The sequence below is a fragment of the Daktulosphaira vitifoliae genome, unplaced genomic scaffold, assembly GCF_025091365.1.
Source record: "Daktulosphaira vitifoliae isolate Bord-2020 unplaced genomic scaffold, ASM2509136v1 Scaffold_1, whole genome shotgun sequence".
NCBI classification, from domain to species: domain Eukaryota; kingdom Metazoa; phylum Arthropoda; class Insecta; order Hemiptera; family Phylloxeridae; genus Daktulosphaira; species Daktulosphaira vitifoliae.
Genome location: NW_026099572.1, coordinates 34314093 through 34337238, shown reverse-complemented (window position 1 = coordinate 34337238; position 23146 = coordinate 34314093). Strand labels below are relative to the sequence as shown.

General features: G+C 25.8%; 2 protein-coding genes across 2 annotated transcripts; one reads left to right on the top strand and one right to left on the bottom strand.

Annotated features, from left to right (window-relative positions):
• The first annotated feature begins 1087 nt into the window (after nucleotides 1–1087).
• LOC126897637 (protein stoned-B-like) lies at nucleotides 1088–13121 on the top strand. The gene is given in 13 exon segments (XM_050671388.1): nucleotides 1088–1312; nucleotides 6376–8282; nucleotides 8285–10020; nucleotides 10103–10257; nucleotides 10339–10650; nucleotides 10734–10960; nucleotides 11040–11274; nucleotides 11427–11595; nucleotides 11660–11774; nucleotides 11852–12018; nucleotides 12098–12249; nucleotides 12310–12520; nucleotides 12756–13121. Coding segments are annotated over 12 exon segments (5499 nt in total). The 5' UTR covers nucleotides 1088–1312; nucleotides 6376–6401; the 3' UTR covers nucleotides 12895–13121.
• Nucleotides 13122–13235: 114 nt separating this feature from the next.
• LOC126897430 (putative sodium-dependent multivitamin transporter) lies at nucleotides 13236–20594 on the bottom strand. The gene is made up of 9 exons (XM_050671003.1): nucleotides 20230–20594; nucleotides 18174–18395; nucleotides 17881–18105; nucleotides 17346–17461; nucleotides 16604–16846; nucleotides 16336–16510; nucleotides 15487–15699; nucleotides 15269–15420; nucleotides 13236–15196 (listed from the first exon to the last, which is right to left on the bottom strand). Exons 1-9 carry the CDS (start codon nucleotides 20335–20337, stop codon nucleotides 14920–14922), a joined length of 1731 nt encoding a protein of 576 aa, XP_050526960.1. The 5' UTR covers nucleotides 20338–20594; the 3' UTR covers nucleotides 13236–14919.
• Nucleotides 20595–23146: the final 2552 nt, after the last annotated feature.

The following is a 23146-nucleotide window of genomic DNA, read 5'->3' as shown; positions in this document are numbered from 1 at the left end:
AATTTTAAAATATAAATATATAGTAATTAATAAACTTTAACTAAATTATAATATCTTTAACAACATAGTATGTTATAGTCGTTTTTATATAAAAAATATTTTATAAATTATCATAACTACCTTAAATTATTTAGTGTAATTATTAAATAACCAATTTTGTTAAATTGATGATTAACTATAACAAGTGTTAATTATCACAAAAATAGTTTTGAGTTTTATAAAACCAATAAATTACTTATTTCCAAATTATTTTTAAATTAAAAAATTAACTTTTAAAAGGTTAATTTGTAAACAAAATCAAAAATTAACTCTAAAGGATATACTATGAATTCTACTCAATATTAATGTGTTATTATAAAGATTAAAGCTGGGTGTGATTAAAAGGTTCAATCCCTCAAAACAAAAATATTTCTACTCTACTACATAATCCTATAACAAAGTAGCTCAAACAACATTTATAAATGTATATAATTTCTAGTCTTAATGATGTGAAAGTCTTTTAACAAATGATTATTTACATATACTAAACTTCATTTCATTTTTTTTTTAATCCATCGATCGATCTTTTGAAAAATTACAGCATTTTAGATAATTTATTCTGAATGTTACACGTCACATCATTTATTTTGATATGTTTTGAATGTATTTTCTTATAGATAATAAACGGAATAGATGACAAATTAAAGCAATTTTCATTGAGAATATTTTTATAATAAATAAAAGTAGATTACTTGAAATATATAAAGGAGGTATAATCCATACATTTTTCTGTGAGTCATCTCATCAGAATAATTTGTTTTAAAAGTCAAGAAAGTTCTCCCTCTGTAATTTTCTCACCTACATATGTACTCAGCTACCCGTATAAGGAGAACATTACTCTAAGTTTCCCCTAATAAGTTTCCCCCAAACTACCAGAGAGACTAATAATGAAAATCAATATCCCTGCATACCAAACACATTTACTCTTGCGTCACTCCTTTCGAGTCGGACAACAATCAATACTCCCCCAGGGGGGGGTTGGCTCCCCCTGCAAGTTTGTGGCGCTTCATAGTGGCAAACGAGCACAAGCTCAGTGTGTTATGGGAAAAATCGACCGTCTACGAGAAAACTGGGCAGTACGAACGGTTCATGCGGACTACATGTATAAAGTGTTTTTCATCAGAATTTAGATAATGAGTTATTGTGAATGCTTTCATTTAAATAGATAATTTTTTTATTTAAGTGAAGTGATTTCTTTATCTTTTTATTACAACCCAACTTTTATTTGATGTCGATTAATCCAGAAAAGTTCACCTCAAATGTCACGGCACAAGTAAGAAAAATGTCTTCAGACATTTACAACAAAATCTTTTTCACACAATAACAATATTAATAAATGCAATATACGATATAAGCATTACAATTTTATTATTTTAATACATAATTAATAGTTATTATGACTTTTTTGATGTAAAAAAAATGATCATTACCTTCTTCTAAAATACAATTTTCAAAATCTACAACGCCCCCGTTACACCCTATCCAAACCAATGTCAGCCTATTAGGTTTATCATAAGTAGGTCAATGAGCACGCACACGTTTATTTCATTGTCGAATGTGATAATATTTTTAAAAATATTAATTTAGCTCTTATCACAAAACTAAAATTTTCATTATTAAATAATCAATGAAATTTTGATATGATAAAAGTTGATTTTTAATAGTTGCTTTAAAATTCATTATAATTTATTAAGAAATATATTTTTTTAATAGTTAAAAATTGATCACATCAGTTTTTGATGAAATAAATTAGAAACTTATTTTTAAGCTTATTAAATAGTGTCAATTAAGTATTAATTTTGCATTAAAATAATTTCATACATTAACGTTCACTTTTTTTTATAATGTTCTAGTTATATAAAGATGAAATAGTAATTTTTCATGAATAGTAAATTTAATAGAGTAGTTTTTAAAGGGATGGTGTGTCCAAGTCGGTAACGCAACAGTGCCTGATACGGACTTTGTCGGGTTCGAAACTTGATTCTGAACGACTTCATTTGCTGATCGAGAGATCAATTCAGTAATTGGCGTTTCCATTCCTCTCTCCAGCGACGTACTAACCACCCGTCTTAAAGTATCTATGATATAGAAAGCTCCTCTTTTGGGAGGCTACAATAGCTCTCAATGTGAAGATAAACAAAAGTATATAGTAACAATTTATTTCATTTTTTGAGTAAAAATAAAATCGAATAAATTCTCTTTCTATCATATATTTATTCAATTGTAATTAATAATCATATTTTAAATAATATGCGTTAGATTAATTGACAAGTTTTTAAACTTACTTGCCACCCGTAGCGTATACAACTTACACAACTCGGTCACTTTGTTAACAAGCAGTCGATTTGTTTCCCATTCATCCCACTCCCAACGTGTTCTAAGTTGTCGCGTTAATCCACAAGCCATTATGATAAGCACAACACAGTGATTCATGTTGATTATGATTTATTACTTTTCTTTTTTTCAACAGTTTTACTTTCAATGTTTAATATAGTAATTGCAATTACTTACATCGTTTTATCTATTTTTCTTTGGTTAATAGATACAAAGATGACCATTAACTAGTTATAAAGTTTTTTTAAGTTTACTAGTCAATATTAATTTATATTGACTTTTTAAATTGATTTCTGTACCATCAAATAACATAGTTATTTCAGCTAATTAGATAACAGCTGTCAAATTAAAATTAATAATTTCATAGACGTTTTTAGCAAAAAATATGCATGACAATCATGCATTATTATATGATAAAATAATTATTATTAAGGCTTCTCATTTTTCCTCAGATTTAAGAAAAATACTAAAAATAACTTAAATAAGGTGTTGAGTATATGTACATCTATATACTAATAATTATTTCTTAAGATCATGATAAGAAATTTATTTAATTACCTATTATTACCTATTTGAATACCCATTACCTTGGTTTTAGAATGAAACTGGACTAAATTGACTATTAAATATAATTCTTTTATTCGGATTGATTTTTTTTCTGGGGATTTCAGGAAATAATTTTTTAACTTAATGGTTATGCCCCTGCAATTGTGTTAATGTTACTCAGAACTTAAGAAATCAGAAAAAAAATATATTATAATATGTAATCCTGAAACTGTTTTAAAAGTAAATCATTTTTTTTAAATAAAATTAAATAAATAATTTTTTTCTCATTAATTTTTGACTATTTACTAATCAATATTGTTCTTATTTAATTTAACTTAAGCTAATTATTTCCGTTAACATAGCCGCCTTTGCATAAACGATAACTATTTCTTTTACTAATTAATACAACAATCCATTAGGTTTTTTAATAAAGAAATAGTTAGTGTACCAGCTAATTTTGATTTTTTTCGTGAGAAGTTATAATAATAGTTCACTTATGATTTAATTTTTATCGTTTACAAAAAATGTACCCCATAATTCTATTATTATAATTATATTTATAAAATTTATATGAATACAATTTTTTTCCATTCTGGAAAGCTATGCTTGATAAAGAGGATGGAAAAACCAACAAAAATTCTGCACAAAAGAATCAAATGCCAATACCAACGCATCGAGACACGACGCGTTCCCAACTAAGTTAAATAGGTCGTCTAATATTATGTTAATTAATTTACGAATCCTAAAATAAATAAAACATCATAATTTTATAGAGTAACTATGATAATATTTAATTTTTATTGATCATTTTTTACATGTTGTGTTAAATGTTAAAACATTGTGAAGTCGTTTTTTTAAAAGGCAACAATAGTTTCCCAGTCGTTTAATTGGACTTATAAGTCTACTTAAACAAATGACTGATTTTTTAACATTCGATTTGAACTACTATAAATTAAAAAAGTCCTTTTGGCCGATTGAAGTAACTTTAAGAGGGGGTTGTCCACTAAAGTTAAGTTTCTATTTAAACATTTTATTTTAAACTATTTCAACTACCTTAATGCATTTCAACGTAGTTTTTTAATAATTTTATGGGTATGTAAAAACATTGAAGATGAATTTCATTAAAACTGCTTGAATGTTTAATTTTATATTAGATTATAGTAAATATCAAATACATTAGTAATATTTAAATATGTAGCCAAAGAGTCCTTAGTAGAACTATCTTTCTAAATCTAAAATACATTTTATATTACAAACGAGGTTAATTTAAAAACAATAATTCTCTTTGTATGGATATCTCCTTAAAGAAGATTACTTTTACATAATTTTCTATAAAAAATAAATTATGAGATATAATAACTATACATTTTTAAATATATATCATTGGTATGTCATATTTTATATAATTGAAGTTTTATTTATTAATAATTAGTAGAAAAGTACTTTATATTTATTGCAATAAAAGATTTTTTTAAATAATTATCATATAAGATTAAAAATAAAAAGTTTATGTACATTAAGTAACTGTCATCAATGTATATCTGTCCCTTCTCCTAATTTTATTATTATTGTGTATACAATCTATTTTGAGATCTCATGATACTGGTCAATCCACACATATACTGCGCGTGATCGAAAACAAACTCAATAATAACGACGGGCATCAACTACAGTTGTGCTTCTGCATTCATTTATACAGTCTATATAATTTTTAAATAATAATAAAACTTCTATTTAAAAAAAATAATAGTTTTGGAAATTTGAACTCGTGGTAAGTATTTTTAAAAATAATTAGTTTAATTCAATGGCTACGTTTAAATATCAATGCAAAAGTATTAAATAAAATCTGTTAACTTTTAAATTAAAAAACAAACATAAGTTGTTTACAAGTATTTTTTAATATAAATATGATCAATTCAACAATTTTTTTAACGATTAAACATTTTACTGCTTGTATTTTAACACGCAAATATACTTCTCAATTCATATGTCATAATATTATTATTGGATAGAACATAAATCAACACTTCGTAAACTATCATTTTAAAAACAATTATTCGAATATAAATACAAGTGTTTTAATATCAGGTAATTAATTGTAAATGTATATACCAATATATATTTTTAAGGTAGTATTATAGTAAACTTTGATCCATTATACAAAAACGACATTATTAATATAACGAATGTATTCATATAGTCCAACATGTATTAGCACGTGATTTCATTTACTAATATGATGTAATAAAATATTATGCGGTTTTATTTATATCAACTCCAGTCTAATTGAAAGAAATTATTAAACAAATCGAAAAACAAATTATATTTATAACTATTTATAATTATATAACTATTTAGCATTTTTAATTATTTAAAACAAAATTAAATTTACAAATATTTAAACAAAATTCAATATTAATTTTAGAAAAATAACATTAAGAATTTTGAAACAACAAAAATAATTGATTCATTAAATAATTTCCAATATAATGAGTTATATAATTATAATTGAATTATAAATATCATCTATAATCTTTATAATAAATAGGTTTTACTACAAAAATAAAATCACCAAACAACAAAAATATACTATTTTTAATAAAAAATTTATTATAAAGTGTTTAATCAGTTTCTATTAACAAATCTTTATGATAATCACATTGTTATAGCTTAATAATACACAGCTACTTAAATACAATTGCTGCACTCACTAAATTGAATTAGTAAATCTTTATGGAACGTAATAAAAGAAAGATTTACATATTGTTTACTTAGTTGAATCATTTGTTCAATTTAAAACCTTCTAGTCCCTCAAATAAAAGGATATAACATTATATTATTATAAGGTTTAAGAATTGACAGGATATCAAAAATATTATATATTTGTTTATTGTTAATAAAAAATAACATACAAAGCGAATATGCTCTAATTTAAAATTTAAACTAGAGCACATTCGTAAATAATAATACTGTAACTTATAATATTCATTAATGTATAATTAATTGAAATTTTTAATCATATATATAAATATGTGCGTGTATATGGCAATTATCCTTATGTTACATTATTTGTATTAACGCAATAAAATCAATTAAAATATCAAATTTTTACAACAATTAGTTGTTATTAAAATAGTTCTACAATTGAGTATAATATTGAAATTGTATTGATTTATATAGGCTTAATTAGATTAATTACATACTCACTTTTTTTAATTTTTATAATTCTGTTAAATGGTTACCATAACTTAAATCTTAAGAAGTTTTGCTTATCTATCTAAACATACAAAAAATGTCATATTAATCTCATTGTCATATTGAATATTCTATTAATATAAGGTAATCATCATTATTCTATCATGGTTTTATTATTAAATTTCATATTTTTAACTTATTTTATAAATAATATTTTTTAAACAATTATTATTCTCATTTATGTTAATTTTTTATTTTTAGAACTCTCAGTCAATTGCTTACAGAACATGCTGAAAATACACAAAGGTTTGAAAAAAAAGAAGAAAAATAAGAAAAATAAACATAAAGAAGACGAATTATTTAACGAAGAAGAACTAGAAAAATATCGCCGAGAGCACCAAGAGGGGAAAGAAAGTGAAGTAGAAAGACAAGATCAGGAGTGGCAAAAATTTAAAGCAATTACTGCTGATATAGATAGTGTTTTAAAAAAAACCCAAGGAGATCTTGATCGAATAAAATCAACTAGTTTTTTTCAAAGAAAACCAACACAAGTTGAAGTTCAAGCAGCTCATGATAAAATAGAAGCCGAAAAAAAAGCAAAATTAGAGGAAGAAGAACGTATTAAAGCAGAAGCTTCAGCTTGTGTTCATGCGTCTGAAGAGCACGAAGCTACTTGTACCACCCCTAACGCAGCATCGTCTGAAGAAGAATCAGATCATGAAGATGACATATTTGATACGTCATATGTAGATATCATAGCAAGTGGAGAAGTCAAATTAGCATATATTCCTGAAAGTCCCACCGAGGAAAAAGAAGAATTTGATCCATTTGACACTTCAATAGTAGATAAGGTTATTAAACCAAATTCTACGAAAAAAAATCAAAGATATATAAGTCTTGGATGTGCTGTAGAAGTACTTTCGGGAAAAGAAGTTGATATTAATCCTGACGTATTCAGGTTATCGGCTGTACGGAAACGACCAAAACCAGTTAATCTACTATTAGAAAGTTTCGATGAAAGTTCAAGCTTGAAAATTGAAGACGATGTACCTGTAAAAACATTACTTGATGATGATTCAGACTTACCAGCTGATGATTTGCCATTAACTATAGTAACACCAGTAAAAGAAATAAAAATTAACTCTAATGAAATAGAAGATCAAATTAAAACACCTGAACAAGACATAGCTAATATTATAAACGAATTTGATACTCCATTAGTGATTAGTGAAGAGGTTGCTACTGGGAAATTACAGTTAGTTGACGACGATATAGACAATGAATTTGCAGCTTTAGCCGCAGAATCGTTATCTAAAACTCATTTGCCAGAAGATATTGATCCATTTGATACATCATTTGTAGATCATGTTGTACCTACTATAAATAACGTAAATATACAAAGTCAAGAGATAAATCAACAAAATACAAACGAAAAACTAACTGAAAAAGATTTTTACAGTAAAGTACGACCACTTAGTATTGAACACAGAGATCTATTAGGTGGCAGTACAACAGACTTGTCTGTCATTGGTCATCATCTAATTGAACCAAAAAATACAATTTGTGGAGAAACGGAAATAGATCCATTTGATACATCAATTGCTGAAAGTTTACAACCTGGAAAAGGAGAACTAAAGCTTTTAGAAAAAGAATTTTTAAACGATTCAAATTCTTATCCCAAAAAAATCAATATTGAAGAAGACGAAGATTTTAATCCTAGAGCAGAAGAACCTTCCTCGCGTCCAGTCGAACTCAATCTTAAAGATAAAAGATTTAGCGTTCCAAAAGTGACGTTTGCGATTGAACAAGATTTGTTAACAGACGATAATCACGGTGAATTACACGTTTCAAAACCATTGACGCCATATTACCCTGAAAGTGAATTAGAGGAAGAAAAATTTATTCAAGACCCTTTTGATACATCTCATGTAAACCACGCCCCTGGAAAAGCAGAACTCAAATTATTAGAAAACGAATTAGTAGAAAAAGAAAATAAGTGTACAGATATACTAACAGAAGAAGAATTTATAACTCACATTCTCCATACACCTGTTGAACCACAAATTCCTGTTACAAACGAAATCGATCCGTTTGATACGTCATTTGCTGAAAACACTTTACCAAGTCAAACAGAAATTAAAATATTAGAGTCTGAACTTATTTCAAAATAATCATGGCAAATCCATTTTTGGTTGAAGATATATCATCTTCTGTTAAAGAGTCCAATACATTCAATCCATTTCTGACAGACGCATCTTCAGAAATTAATGAAAACCCTTTTTTCACATCTTTTGGAGGAACAAATAATGTTCAGGATAATACTAATCCCTTTTTTTCTTTTACTGCACAACCAGAACCTCAACCACCAGTTGCTGATCTTTTGAATATTAATGAAAAACCTCAACAAACTATTACGAATGACTCTAAGACAAAACCACCACCCCCTAGACCAACACCACCTAAAAGACCGCCACCCAGGCCTATGCCTCCACCGGCTCTATCACATGAAGCTAAAGAATTAATTCTTAGTGTTACTGGTGAAATAGATGCAACGTCAACACATATGTTGGATAGACTAGCTAAAACTCCAAGCCCCACACCAATAAGAGAATTATTAACACCCAGTCCACTACCAACTCCCGATTTGATAGGTGATGAAGATCTTCTGCCACCAGCCCCGTCTGAATTATCATTAAATGAATTACAATCCACGTCAAAACCAGAAAGACCTAAATTTCCTCCGAAAGTTGAATATCATCCAGATGACACCTTGAACTATATTTCCACAGCTGAAATTTCTGAAAACAGTGAAAGAATTAGTAAAAAAAGAACTCCTTCTATTCCAGAAAAACCCCCATCATTAAATAGTTCTAAGCCTTCATCAAGAAAATCTTCAAATGAATTTATTTTACCAGTGAGACGATTATCTCATGATGTAACAGAATCTAGAAAAATAATGCCTGACTTGAGCAAAATTTCAGATCGCAGAAAATCGGATTTTGGACCATTTTCTCCAATTTTAACGACAAGACAACCTACCAGTCAAAGTGATCAAACTTTTAAGATCAAAACTAGCACAAGTATTAAAGAAATAAATGAGTCTGAAGAAAACAAAAATGATGAACATAGCGTTACATTATATAATTTAGCTAAGGAAAATAGTGATCCTAGCACTAAAATTAATACTGACAACGTATTAATAGACTCTATTGAATCATCCCAAGATGTACCCTTGCCATGGCAAGATGAAAAGAGCAATCAAAGTTTTGATTCTCAACAACCAGAAATAACATATGATACATATAAAAACGATCTTACACATCAAAATATTATTGATGGTACAATTGACTCATTATCTTCTGATTTATGTGAAAATGAAAAAGTTGTAACTTATAATTTTGATTCAAACTTAAAAGAAGATTCCTTTGAAAAAATAAGTGCGTTGTCTTCAGAATATATTTCTGATGATAAAGTAGCATATAATGCGTATGAATCAAAACCAACACCACCAGTTCCTGATCCATCACCTTTACCAGAAGAACAAAACACAGTGACTTCATTCGTAGTTCAGAATAACGAAATACCAGAAAACGCATTTATAGCTAAACCAGTTCACGAATCATTTCAAACATTTTCAAACTTTGAAAGTGATGCGTTTGATGCATTTGATGCCAAGTTTGATGACTCCCAAATTGGGTCAGTTGGTACTGCTGCTTTCGATGCATTTGGTGGTCCTATTGAAAACATAACTGATGAATCAGCAATAGGATTTGGAGCAGATGACAATTTTGATTCATTTTTATCAACCCATCCAATACCGGCAGCACCACAATCAACACCAGCTAGGGTCACAAGAAATAATTCAGGAGAATCAATCGATGAAAATGATTTCAATGTTTACATCAGGTAATATATTCAATATTTTTTATCCATAAAACAATTTTACTGTTTTTCAAATCAACCATCTGTGTTTAATTTTTAACACTAGACCAAAAGTTGAAGGAGATGAAGTAGATCAATTTGGAGTAACAGTGCCATCAATAGCTCCACCTCCTAAACCTACAAATATATTTCAAGATGGATTGTCTTCAAGATTCAATCCATTTGACCAAGCTCCTAGTGAATCTAATTTCAAAGGGCAAGGTAATTACTAAATTAAATCAAATTTACTTTAATATTATTTTTAACTATAAAGGTACATGTTTTTTCAAATAATTATTTTAGATATATTTACTATGCAACCTATTTCACAACGCACAGACTCTCAGGAAACTCCTCCTAGCCCATTATTTGATGAAGATGTTTCTCAGCCATTAGAAGAATTCCCAAGAGTAAACTATAATGGAGATGGATGGGAAATGGAGTTAAGACAGCCTAATAAAAAAAAAATAACAGCTCATAGATTTTGGAAAAAAATATTTGTTAAAATTGTTTACCAGGGTGAAAACCCAGTATTACAACTGTATAACCTTAAAGGTGATAAAGACCCATTCCAAGAACTTCCGCTTCAACCTAGTTACTCAGTGTCTGATATCGGTAGGTGTAGCTAATAAAATGTTTGGTTATTCCATTATTATTTTATACTTTTTAAATCTACGTATGATATTAAAAATCTTTAGGGGCTCAACAGTACGACCAATTCGGAAAAATTTTTACTGTTAAACTTTTATACATATTTTATAAAGAAAAAGCTGGATTTAGACCAGGCCAAGTCACAAAAGCAGAAAGACTAACCAATAAATTAAGTCAGTTTGCTGCGTATGCTATACAAGGAGATTACCAAGGAGTTAAAGAATTTGGTAGTGATATAAAAAAGCTTGGCTTACCTGTGGAACATGGCGCACAAGTATACATTTTTTCAACTAAATAAAAACAAAATAATCTTCTATCTGTAGCACTAAATAATTGATCTCTATTTATTTTAGACTACAACGCTATTAAAATTAGGAAGCCACAGTTATGAAGACATGAAGCAGTTTAGTATTTGTATCGAAGAATCATTATTTAAACTATCAGCTCACCGCGATAGAGCTTTAAATTATAAGGTAGAAGACGTACAAATTACCGTAGTTGATGAACTTTTCGTCGATCAAAACTCTCAAGGTTCTGTTCTCAAACAAACAGCTCGTGTGCGTCTATTCTTTTTGGCCTTCATGTGTGGTAAATTCAGACTTATAATTAACTTATACTTATTGTACTCAATTCAACATGTATAGATAGTAAATATTAATTTAAGTGAAATAAATATAATTTTGAAAAAGTTATCTTTATGCTGTACACATTATTAAATATTTAAAATCAAATGTTTGTAGGAATGCCTGATGTTGAGGTTGGTGTAAATGATTTAGTTAGACAAGGTAAAGAAGTTGTAGGCCGACATGACATTATACCAGTAGTCACAGAAGAGTGGATACGTTTAGAAGGAGTTGAATTTCATAATTGCGTTCAGCAGGATGAATACGAAAGAACAAGAACAATCAAGTAAACAATTTTATAAAAATACTTATTATATTTTGAAACATTTTATAAACAATCAAAATTTTAGATTTAAACCACCAGATGCTTGTTACATTGAACTAATGAGATTTCGAGTTAGACCTCCAAAAAATCGGGAATTACCTTTACAACTCAAAACTACCATGTGTATTACGGGGAATAAAGTAAGCCCCCAAACTGTAATTTTTTTTTAATAATAATAAAAATTTTTTTTAATGAATTTTTTTTTTTTGTATTATAGGTGGAATTAAAAGCAGACGTTCTTGTACCAGGGTTCACTAGTAGAAAATTAGGACAAGTACCTTGTGAAGACGTAGCAATTCGATTTCCAATTCCAGAATGTTGGATATACTTATTTAGAGTAGAAAAACATTTTAGATATGGTTCAGTAAAATCAGCTCATAGAAGGTAATAATAATGTCTTCTATTTAAAGATTTACTAGGACACTTCTACTATTTTTTATTTTAATGTATTTTCTGTATATAGAACAGGAAAAGTTAAAGGTATTGAAAGATTCCTTGGTACCGTTGACAACCTTGAACCGCACTTAATTGAAGTGACCTCTGGTGAAGCGAAGTATGAACACCATCATAGATCCGTTGTTTGGAGAATGCATCGTTTACCTAAAGAAGGGCAAGGTAAATATTTTAATTCAAAAACATAATTTGGTGATAATGACTTAAATGAAAATAATTTAGGAGCTTACACGACACACAATCTCGTCTGCCGAATGACTTTAACTTCATATGATCAAGTTCCGGAGCAGTTAGACAAATATTGTTATGTAGAATTTACAATGCCAACTACACAGGTTTCACATACAACAGTTAGATCAGTTTCGATTGTTAATAGTGAAAAAGACTCTCCTCCAGAAAAATATCTCAGGCTTATGGCTAGACACGAGTACAGGTATTTTAAAATAACATGTAATATTAAGAATATATTATTATTATAGAAAATGTCTATATAAATTATAAAAATAAAACTATATATTTAAACTAATAATCTTAAACTTATTTGTATTTATTAAACAAAATTAAATATAAAAACCTAGTAGATATTTAAAATTATACAATTTTATAATATTAACGTTAAAATTCACTATGGCTGTAATTAATTAATTGCCTTTCACTATTTTATTTAGGGTGGAAATCGAGCATATTCATGGTGAAGTTGAAGAAAATCCTTACTTAGCAGCAACTGCTATGCCAAAAACTCCACAACCAACAATAAAAGAAAAATCTCGCGTAACTAACGTTTCTGATAGCGATTCATCATCTTAATAAAATGAAAATGGATGAAATCATAAATAATACTAATAATAATAACTAAATACATGGACTATTCAGAACTACGATTATGTGTAGCATGTGATCTCTTCCTTTAAATAAAAAAATATGATGAGTTTAATATAAGTTAATGAAAAATAATAAAATAATATGTAAATAATATTAAATAAGGCATAGATGTCGAAAAATATTTAAGCAAGACAGTAAACTTATAAATAAAATTGCTTTATTTAAATAGTTTAATTTAAGTTTACATCATTATCTAAGTTTTACAAGTAGATAACTTATCATTTAATAAAAGAAAAAAATGTTTTTTTCTAATTTTTCGTGTTTACTAGTTAAATTGTTTAGCTAAATATATTTTATTTGGCTACTTTTAAATTAAATTTTTTAGTTTTTTAATGATTTTTAATTTTTAAACTTAGAGACCTTTTATTATGACATTATAGCATATGATCCCATGACAATAACTCTTTATTAAAATTGTACTATACGATTAAATATATAATTTACACTACTATATCTTTATTTTTTATGAATGTTAATTGTGTTAGTCAAACTGTTATGCTTACTTTGATGTTAAATATTTTTATTTTAAAAATAGTATTTTATTTTGATAAAGAATTTTTTCAGACACTTCAATATACTATTATTTAAAAAAAACAACCTGTAATTTATTTGTTATAAAATTTTTATGCCCTGTTTAAATATATAGTGTTATTCTATAAAAATGTTTGAAAACCTTTTGAAAATATTTTTTAAATATTATATTATAATATTAATCGTGACATTTAAACATCAGTATTCTTTACTAATTAGATTTTAATAGTATAACTATCGTGTACCTAACCTTTTTACTTACTACCTAATTACTACATTTAGTGTTTGTTAAACATTTTGTTTTATTTTGTTGCATATCACATTAGAATTAACGATTATTTAGACATACGATGTGGTTAGTTATATACAATTTTAAAAATAAAACTGTTAACCAATTTACATGTTATATAATGTAAAATTATACATTAAAGTTTATATTATTTCATCAGAATTTAATGTGCGACTTAAGTCTGAATTTATTTTATTCATTAATATAATTTAGCACTAAAATAAATTAAAAATATATGAATATTTTAAATATTATCTATTTAAATCTATTAACATGTTTGTAGATTAGAAATATAAAGTGAAATTTTTGAAAATTTCAAAATAACTACAAAAATTACACAAAGTTAACAATTATATTATTGTGAATAATCATTTTAATACTTTTTAATTACATGAAATAGCAATTGTTTTTTAAATATATTTTGTGATAACGAAGTGGTTCATTAAATGTATTAGTTATAATTTTATTTATTATTGTTATATTTTTCTTATTACAATATTCTGACTACATTAAAAACATATTTATAACAGTCTATATAAATTTGTTAAATTTAATCGTATATAATGTAATTATTATGAACATTTTTTATTAGGAAGTATCTATTTATTTATGTTTTCCAAAATAGTTTGTTATATATTTTATTATTTATTTATCATACTCTAAATCCGTACGGATTCTATAATTCTATGCACGATCTAATAATTTTGATGTAAAGCTATTTTGTAATTAGTTAAATGGAATATATAACTCTCATAGTATAATATGTAACATAGTAATTTATACAAAAATATTGTATGCTCGTTGGTTTGTATAAAATATATGAAAAATATTCAGTAATAAAGTAAACAATTATAAAAAGTAATAACAGTAATTATTCAATTTTTTAAATAAAAAATATGTTATATCAAATAATTAGCGTACATTTTTTTTTAGTTTGCGTACGTTTAACTCGATATGAGCAATAATATCACAAATAACAAGTTTAATAATAAAAATAAGACGTACGTATGTGATCATAATTCTCAAAAAAATCGAACAATAAAGTTATTTATAAACTTTAAAGAAATAATTCATTACAATTTTTTACGTAAATCGTAATTTGATATACTGAAATAACATTTCAAACGTAACTATACTTTCTTAATTGGAATTTCGATTTTTTTCATAGACTTTGAATTAGATACAGATCTTACAATTTTGATTCTCTTATTTCTAGCATTCTCGCTTTCATTCATAATCCGTTTTGAGACTAACGAAGACAATAAAATTGGTTTAAGATCCTTAACATCCGATTTAAAACATAAACTTGCTATTAATGCTACTACACTAGTTGTAAGGAATCCCAAAACTATATAATACATGTAACTTATTCTAAATAAATATATATAACTTTCACTGTCTTTATATCTAAATAAATTTAAAAAAAAAACTTTTAATTAGTAAAATTAAATTTAAGTTTAAGTTTATGAAAACACTCACATTGGTGTGACGGATAAAGTCGAATTAATCAAGTTATTTTCGAATTTACATCCATTTGTGTAAGTGGGTAAATTTTTAAGACGAGGCTTTGGTCCACCTAGTCCAATAACAAACAAAAATACTAATCCTATTGTCAGTCCGATTAACGAACCCTATTAACAAAAATATGACATGATTATTTTTCAGATAATATATATGTTTTAAATATTAGTTATCACCTTTTGATTGACATATGGAACAAATATACCAAGCGTAAAAATAGCTAAAATAGGTCCACCGATAATTCCAAGCAATGACATGGAAGCTTCTAACAAAGATCCCACATATTGTGCACAATACCCTAACATTATGGATAAAATTCCATACACAATCACCATTAACTTCAGAAAAACCACTCGATTTTTATCGGATAATTCGGCTCTAGAAAAAGGCTACAACAAATTTAAAATAATATTAATTTCAATAACATTTATCTTAGGTAAATATTTATTCGAAATACCTTTTTGTTATGTAAAAATTTTCGGATAGAATATAGTTTAATTCTAGCTTAATAAATTTGAAATCGACCAAAATTTAAACTGAAAAGTTAAAAATTAAGTAAAGGGCTGATAATAGAACGATAAAATCAATGCAATTGTCTGGGGTCATACGCTTGAAAAAACCTCACAAACATCGATGAAAAATAAAGATCTTTTTACTATAAAACAAAATAGATAAAATAAGACTCAAAAATAAAGTTTTGCGTTGAGACTGGTACTAATGATATCTAAAAACATACTAATAAAACTTTCATGAATTTCGTTGTATCACTTAAATACTCAATTTGACTAAATAACACAAGTATTGGAACATAACACAAATATTTCTACTGAATACATCTACACCATAAAATATGTGAATATATTTTGGTTGTTGCTTCATTATATTTATTTATTTACTTAATATTATAGTTTTAATATCATTTAAAATGTAAAATATTAAAAATTTATATGTATTGTACTTGATTTTTAAATGGAACACATTACAATGGGTTTTTATAAACTATTAATTAAAACAAACAGACTTACAAGTATATAATCTTCTAACGTAACAGCTGCTAATGAATTTAACGCAGCAGACACTGTGCACATTGCTGACGACCACACTCCGGACAAGTACAGTCCAGTTAATCCGGGTATGGAACCCATAGTATCCAAGACGAATAATGACATTAACTGTTCACCAGATTCTATCCTATGTGTTCTGCAATTGCATAACGGTTAATTGGGAAATACTATTTAAAAATATTCTCTCGACGACATATAACTACAATGTCCATAATGAAAATATATTTACTTTAATGGATCACAATCCCGATATTTCACAAATATAGCAAGTCCAGAAAAGCACATGGCCAACGATAGGAATGCAGTGAGTGGCCAACTAAACCACAATGTTTTCACAGCCGCGTCATAGTTTTTCATTGTAAGATATCGCTGGACTTGTACTTGATTAGTTGCGTACACAGAAACGTAAGTAAACATTCCACCAATAAATAAACTCCACCACGAATGCCTTACGGTTGGATCTATCTGAAAACTATACCGTAATGATTTAGTAAGCTAATCTAAAATGTATAAATTGATCTTGTCGATCACATTAAAACAAAGGATTTTACTATTTAAAATTTAAATAGTTTATACAACTTTAATAAACGACTTAAATTATTTACCCATAAATTTAAACTTAAAATAAATGCTTAAAAGTTAAATATCTCGAATGCAAAAGAAGATGATACATCTTAACATGATGGTAAATAGTTGATATTTTAAAATAAATATGGATAATTTATATATGAATAAATACATTTTTTTATGCGGCTTACTTAGCACAGTAGGGAAAGAGTCGTGCCTCGGTACCTAGACAATGGCTATGAAGATTTTTCCGTCCTCTCTGGCACAAGTAATGGCTTTTATGAGAGGACGTTATTAACGTCCTCTCATTATTATTTATTTATGTTTAACGTCACGTTAAACATAAATAAATAAATGCCAATAAAAGATACTTCGTAGACTACATATTTAATTTTTTTATTTACTTTGAAAAGTTAACACGACCATACTCGTTAGCAATATTCCAAATTTCTGTTAATCCTCCAACTTCTAATGCAGATATTATTATGACAGCAAAAACGGATGCAAACATGAGGATAGACTAAAATAATGATAAGTTTATGTAATTCTAAATTTCTAAATAACTAACCTTAAAATTCATTTTAAAAACGACTTAAATAATATAAATCAAATTTTACACAAATAAAAACCAACTACTTAATTTGAATAGTTGAGCGAAAAATAAAATGTTAATTTACAACACATAGTTTACATAATTGAATCAACAAATATATGAGAAAAAATTTAAAAACTGCAACTATTAAGTTATAACAAAATGGACTAATTTTTTTTTTTTTTATATCAAATATAGGTAATTTTCAAAAAAAATCTAGAAAGTTATACATATTTTGCTATATAAAATAATTTTTGTAAACATTAATTTAGCGCTCAAAAATTATATTCTACTTGGACCTGTGCAACTATGACCTTTTTTTGTATTTGGTAGTATTAAAAACTCACCTGAAATAAATCAGTTATAATTACTGCCTTTATACCACCAATAGTTGAGTAAAATATGCAAATAACACCAACGCCAATCATAGATATAACTTGAGGAATACCTGTAATCGCATCCGTAGCAATAGCAGCTGCATATAATACTAGGGCGGTACGCAAGATAGTCTGCAGACTAAATGCAAGTGATGTGGCTGTTCTAACCATCTTACCAAAACGTTCTTCTAAATACTATTATCATAAATGAGATAAGAATCTTTTAGTTTATTAATGATTTATCAAATTAATACAATAATAACCTGATAAATAGAAACGTATCCTAATTTAAAAAACACCGGCAAAAATAAGTAAGCCACAATTGGTGTTCCAAGAATATTGGATGCATTTATGACCATGAAATGAGTTCCTCGCATATAGTTTTCTGAGCTTAAACCAAACATTGTGGTCGCACACATGAAACTAGCCATCAATGAGAAACCAACTGGTATGACAGATAAATTTTTATCACCTAATATATACTCCTGAAATATAAACAAACATCTATGTATAATACTAACATATTTTATTATTATACAAAGTGTATACATTGTTAAATCTATAATTACTTACTATTTTAAAGTAAATTCTAAATTGCATTATATATTAATTGATATAGTTATTATATTGATAGTTATACGAAAATACAGTAACTATATTTTGAGCATATGTATCATTTTAAAATTATCTATTATGTATTACAATTTATATTTAAAACCAAAAGTTCAAATACAGTAAGAATAAGTATAAGTATATCCATTTGACATAACTATGGCCATATTTTGTAAGTATATAGAATGTCCCAGACTATCATGACAAACCTTATAACTTTCGATGCTCTGAACTTTTAAATTAATTTTTTTTTATCTTAACTATAATTCTTCATTTCAACGAGATTTTAAGAAAGAAAATAACAAAAAATATTCAGAAGAAATTTAGTAAAAACAAACTGAGACATTCTGTATAGATATTTAAAGACTCATAAATAGTACAGCATATATATATATATATATATAATGAGCATGTGAATGTATGCATCGAATATCATCGAGGCTGTACGCTATTTCAAACCAACTTGTTTTATAAATCAAGCATTATAAAGTTTAAATCCAGAGCTAAGACAAAAATTAAAATTTATTTTATTTAACTTTTTAATAATACTTAAGATTTTTATAATATTTTTCATACGACTGGTTTTAAGGATGTATATTAACACACTGTAATTTAAAAATACGTGTGAATGTATCAAATTCTGTCATTAGAATTACAGAGAAAATATTAGCAGTAGGTACAGCTACAATGTGACATCAATTTCAATCCCAAAATGTTAAACTATAAACATGCTGTACCTGTTTCAGTTGACCCACAAATAATTTAAATGTGAATTTCTATAAACAAAAAACCTTTATAGATTTATTAATTATTAATAATAATTGTTAGTTATTAATAAAAACTCGAAAACATTTACTGTTAATTACATAAAATTATATTAAAAATATTAATTTAAAACCAAAAAATAATTAAAATATTTAACTCAAAAATCTACAAAAAAAATGATATACTATAAAATCAAGTTGATAACAAAATAAACGAAATAAACTGTTAACAAGCAATTAAATTATTAATACTTGAAAATAATTATCATTTCAAAATAAGTTTATTCTGTTTAAAGTATAGTGTACTCAAGTATACATGTTAATAACACTGCACAACAAAAAATCAAAATTTTTTGCACTAAATAATATGATAACAAATTCATAATGAAATTTCGTAGCTGAATCCGTGTGTAGTTTTAGAATTTTCAGATTAATTTTATTTTTTGAGATAATCTTTAATTAAGTAAATACGTTATTAAATGCACATAAAAAAAATTCAAAAAACCCCATTTAAAACATTAAAGGGTAATATTTAAGAAGTACTTGCTAAAATTGAGATTTATACCTAAAAATAGATATATTTTAATAATTTAAAATTAAATCAATTATATAATAATAATAGAAGCCAAAATTTCTTAACCCACTCGATATTTTTTTTTTTTATAATAGCCATTTTTATCATCATATTTATAAAAAAATTAGGCCTTTGAAGTTTTAATAATATTTAGCATACAATTATTTTCTAGACATATTTCATAACAACCATTTAAAAAATTACAAGTAAAAAATTAATAGTTAATTGAACTTTTTTATACTATTTCTCAATTATATATATATATATATATATATATATATAGCATTTAATTTATTGATGTTACAAATTGGTTAATTTTTCAAATTTAATTATTAATCATCCGGTATTAAATACTAAAAAAACACAAACTTCAGTAGTTTTTTGACGACCGCCTGTTATCCTGTAATATAAACCAATTAATACTGATCCCAAGAGTGCACATCCAAGAACAACACTATCAAGAATAGCAAATGCCATAATAAAAGAAAAAATGTTATCACATGTAAAAAAAAGTTTTCATTAAAAGTTTAAAAAAAATTTATAAAAATTAATATAACTTAATTTTTATGGGTTTATTATAAATATAATTATTTTAATACTTATGTATAAAAATATTAGACTACAAACACGAATATTCAATTCATCAGTACACTTAATAATTTCAGATTAAAAATCGCGCGTGTGAGATATTTGTCCGACTGTGTGCTTTACTCTCTCTCAATCTTCCCTCTCTTAACGAACACTAATAGGCAGAACCAAAATAATAGAAACCAGTTTATAAATGTTAAAATTAATATATTTTAGAAAAAACTTGATTTATCATTTGTTAATACGTAGGATTCTTCAGTCAATAACATGTAAAATATATAAATAAAATTTTAATTTATATGTTGATATTGTAAATGTACATAATCAGTTTTTAGAATTAATAATACATTTTTGTGTTGTTATATTCTAACATTTCAAAAAAAAAAAATAAAGATTATACGTTAAAGATTATACGATAAAGATAACACTTGAAAAACAACAAATGTCAATAAACGAACCACATACATATATTATTAGAGCATTTAAATTCTTGATACTTTTCCAAGACACTAAAATGATTTATAACTAAATAAAGCATTTTAAACGTTCACAAACACAAATTGTGACCATATTGTTTGCCGAAAATTTTGACTCTGTTTACATTGTAAATTAATTAAATCTCAGCTGTGTAAGTAATTCATATTTATACAATTTAACGGTTTTTATATTTACGATCATTATAATATAATTTACTAGTGTTCCTTTAAATATATTTTTTCCAATGAATGATTTATGACTTTTACTAATGTAGTAAACATATATTTTAACAATTTGGTTTATCTACTAAACTCGTTAATGCGTCTAAAAGTGTTTCCCATATATATTGATATTATACCATGGTATAATAAATTGATATTTTTCTAATTAATTGATTTTGCATTGTTCAATTCTTTTCGAACAATTGACTTGATTATATCATAATTTACATTGTGCAATATTCATAAACATGAACTTGACTCACTTTACAGTTATGTTTAGCCCGTCTACTCAAGTTATATTGAATATCCAATTATAAATTATAATAAGGCTAAGAACTAACGTTCCCGATACTCGTGGTGACAACGAAAAGCAATTTACTTAATAATCAATCTATTTAACATCAAATGACAAATAATGTTAGGTGTATTCAATTTTTTTGTAAGAGCATTTTCTTTAAAAAATATATACAAAGTAATTCTTTTAACGTTGGCCACTCGATTTATCGTAAAATAATAATTATGTTAAGAAAATTATTATTGGTAATTTTTAGTTTTATATAGTACTTAATTTATCAGTTATTAATTACTTTTTTAGTTTATCATTTATAAGAATGTCAGTTTTTATTATCGGTAACATAAAAATTTAACTAGCTTATAAAATAGAAAATGACTAGTTATGAAATTATTGATTTCTTTTGGTGTAAGCTAATAAAAAAAAATGTTAAAACATATACAAGTAATTGTTAATTTGAACAATTATATTATTATCATTCAGTCCAGTTATATTAAAAATGAATGATTCACTAAGTTTAATTCTCAGTGAAAAAACTATTCAGGTATTTTTTTGATATAGCCTAATTACATATCGCGGCATCAAAACAAAAGGTTCTATGCCAACATTTCATAGTCTTATAAAAACTATTTTTTGTACGTACACATCTTTTTTAACAATCATACTATAATTAAAAAAATTTTAGTAAAAAATCAAAAAACGTATAATTTATGTATACTATATGATTAAACATTATAGTCATTAAAACAAAAATAGTTCTATGAAAAATAAGAGTTCAAAATTTTACTTACAGAATTTGATGATTACTTATTTAGTTGGACGAAAAGATTTTATTTAACTAAATTTTCGTAGTTCTATAAGTGCATAATTAAAATACATTATAACAAGCAAAGTGTAAACCATTATATTAAAAAATAAAAACACATAATAATGGTACTAAAATATTTATAATATATGATGGAAAAATAATCAAAAGATCCCAACCAATCCTTTGTTAATTGATAAATCATTAATCCTAAAATTGTTATATTATTATTCAAAAATTACAAATTTAGATGTTGGGATGATAGAATTTTTGAAATCAAATAAGTCTAATGCAAAGTCATGGACTTAACTTAAAATTACATCTTTACGTAAGTATCTTTTATCACTGAGTAACTACAGCTATAAGGTAAGTAGAACAAATAATTTGTACTAATTGTGTAATTCTTTAATATTTTCACTTCACCTGTTAGAATTTATTATGATTAACTTTTTCTTAGAATACTAAACATAAATTGCTCTTTTGAAATGATCAATTTCCCACTTCAGGGGTTATTTATACATGAAACGGATTACAAATTGTGCACAGAGACAATTTAATATGTATTAATAAAATACAGTAAAAATAAAAGTTCATTTAATAAAAAAATTAATTGTTCCGAGATAACAAAACAACTGACAAACAATTAAGAAATAATTCATATATTTGTATATTTTCCTGTTTCCTAACAATGAACAGTCGTAACACATTTGGTGGTTGTATTATTGTTATGTTTACATACATAATAGTAAGTAACACATTGTGTTATCTACAAATTTTTGTATACAATAAAAAATATAATAAAATTCATTTTTAATTTTTTTAAATTGCCTAAGGTAAGTTGACAAATAGGGAATATACTTAACTTATTTTATAACTTAATAAACGTATAAAATGCTTTACGGC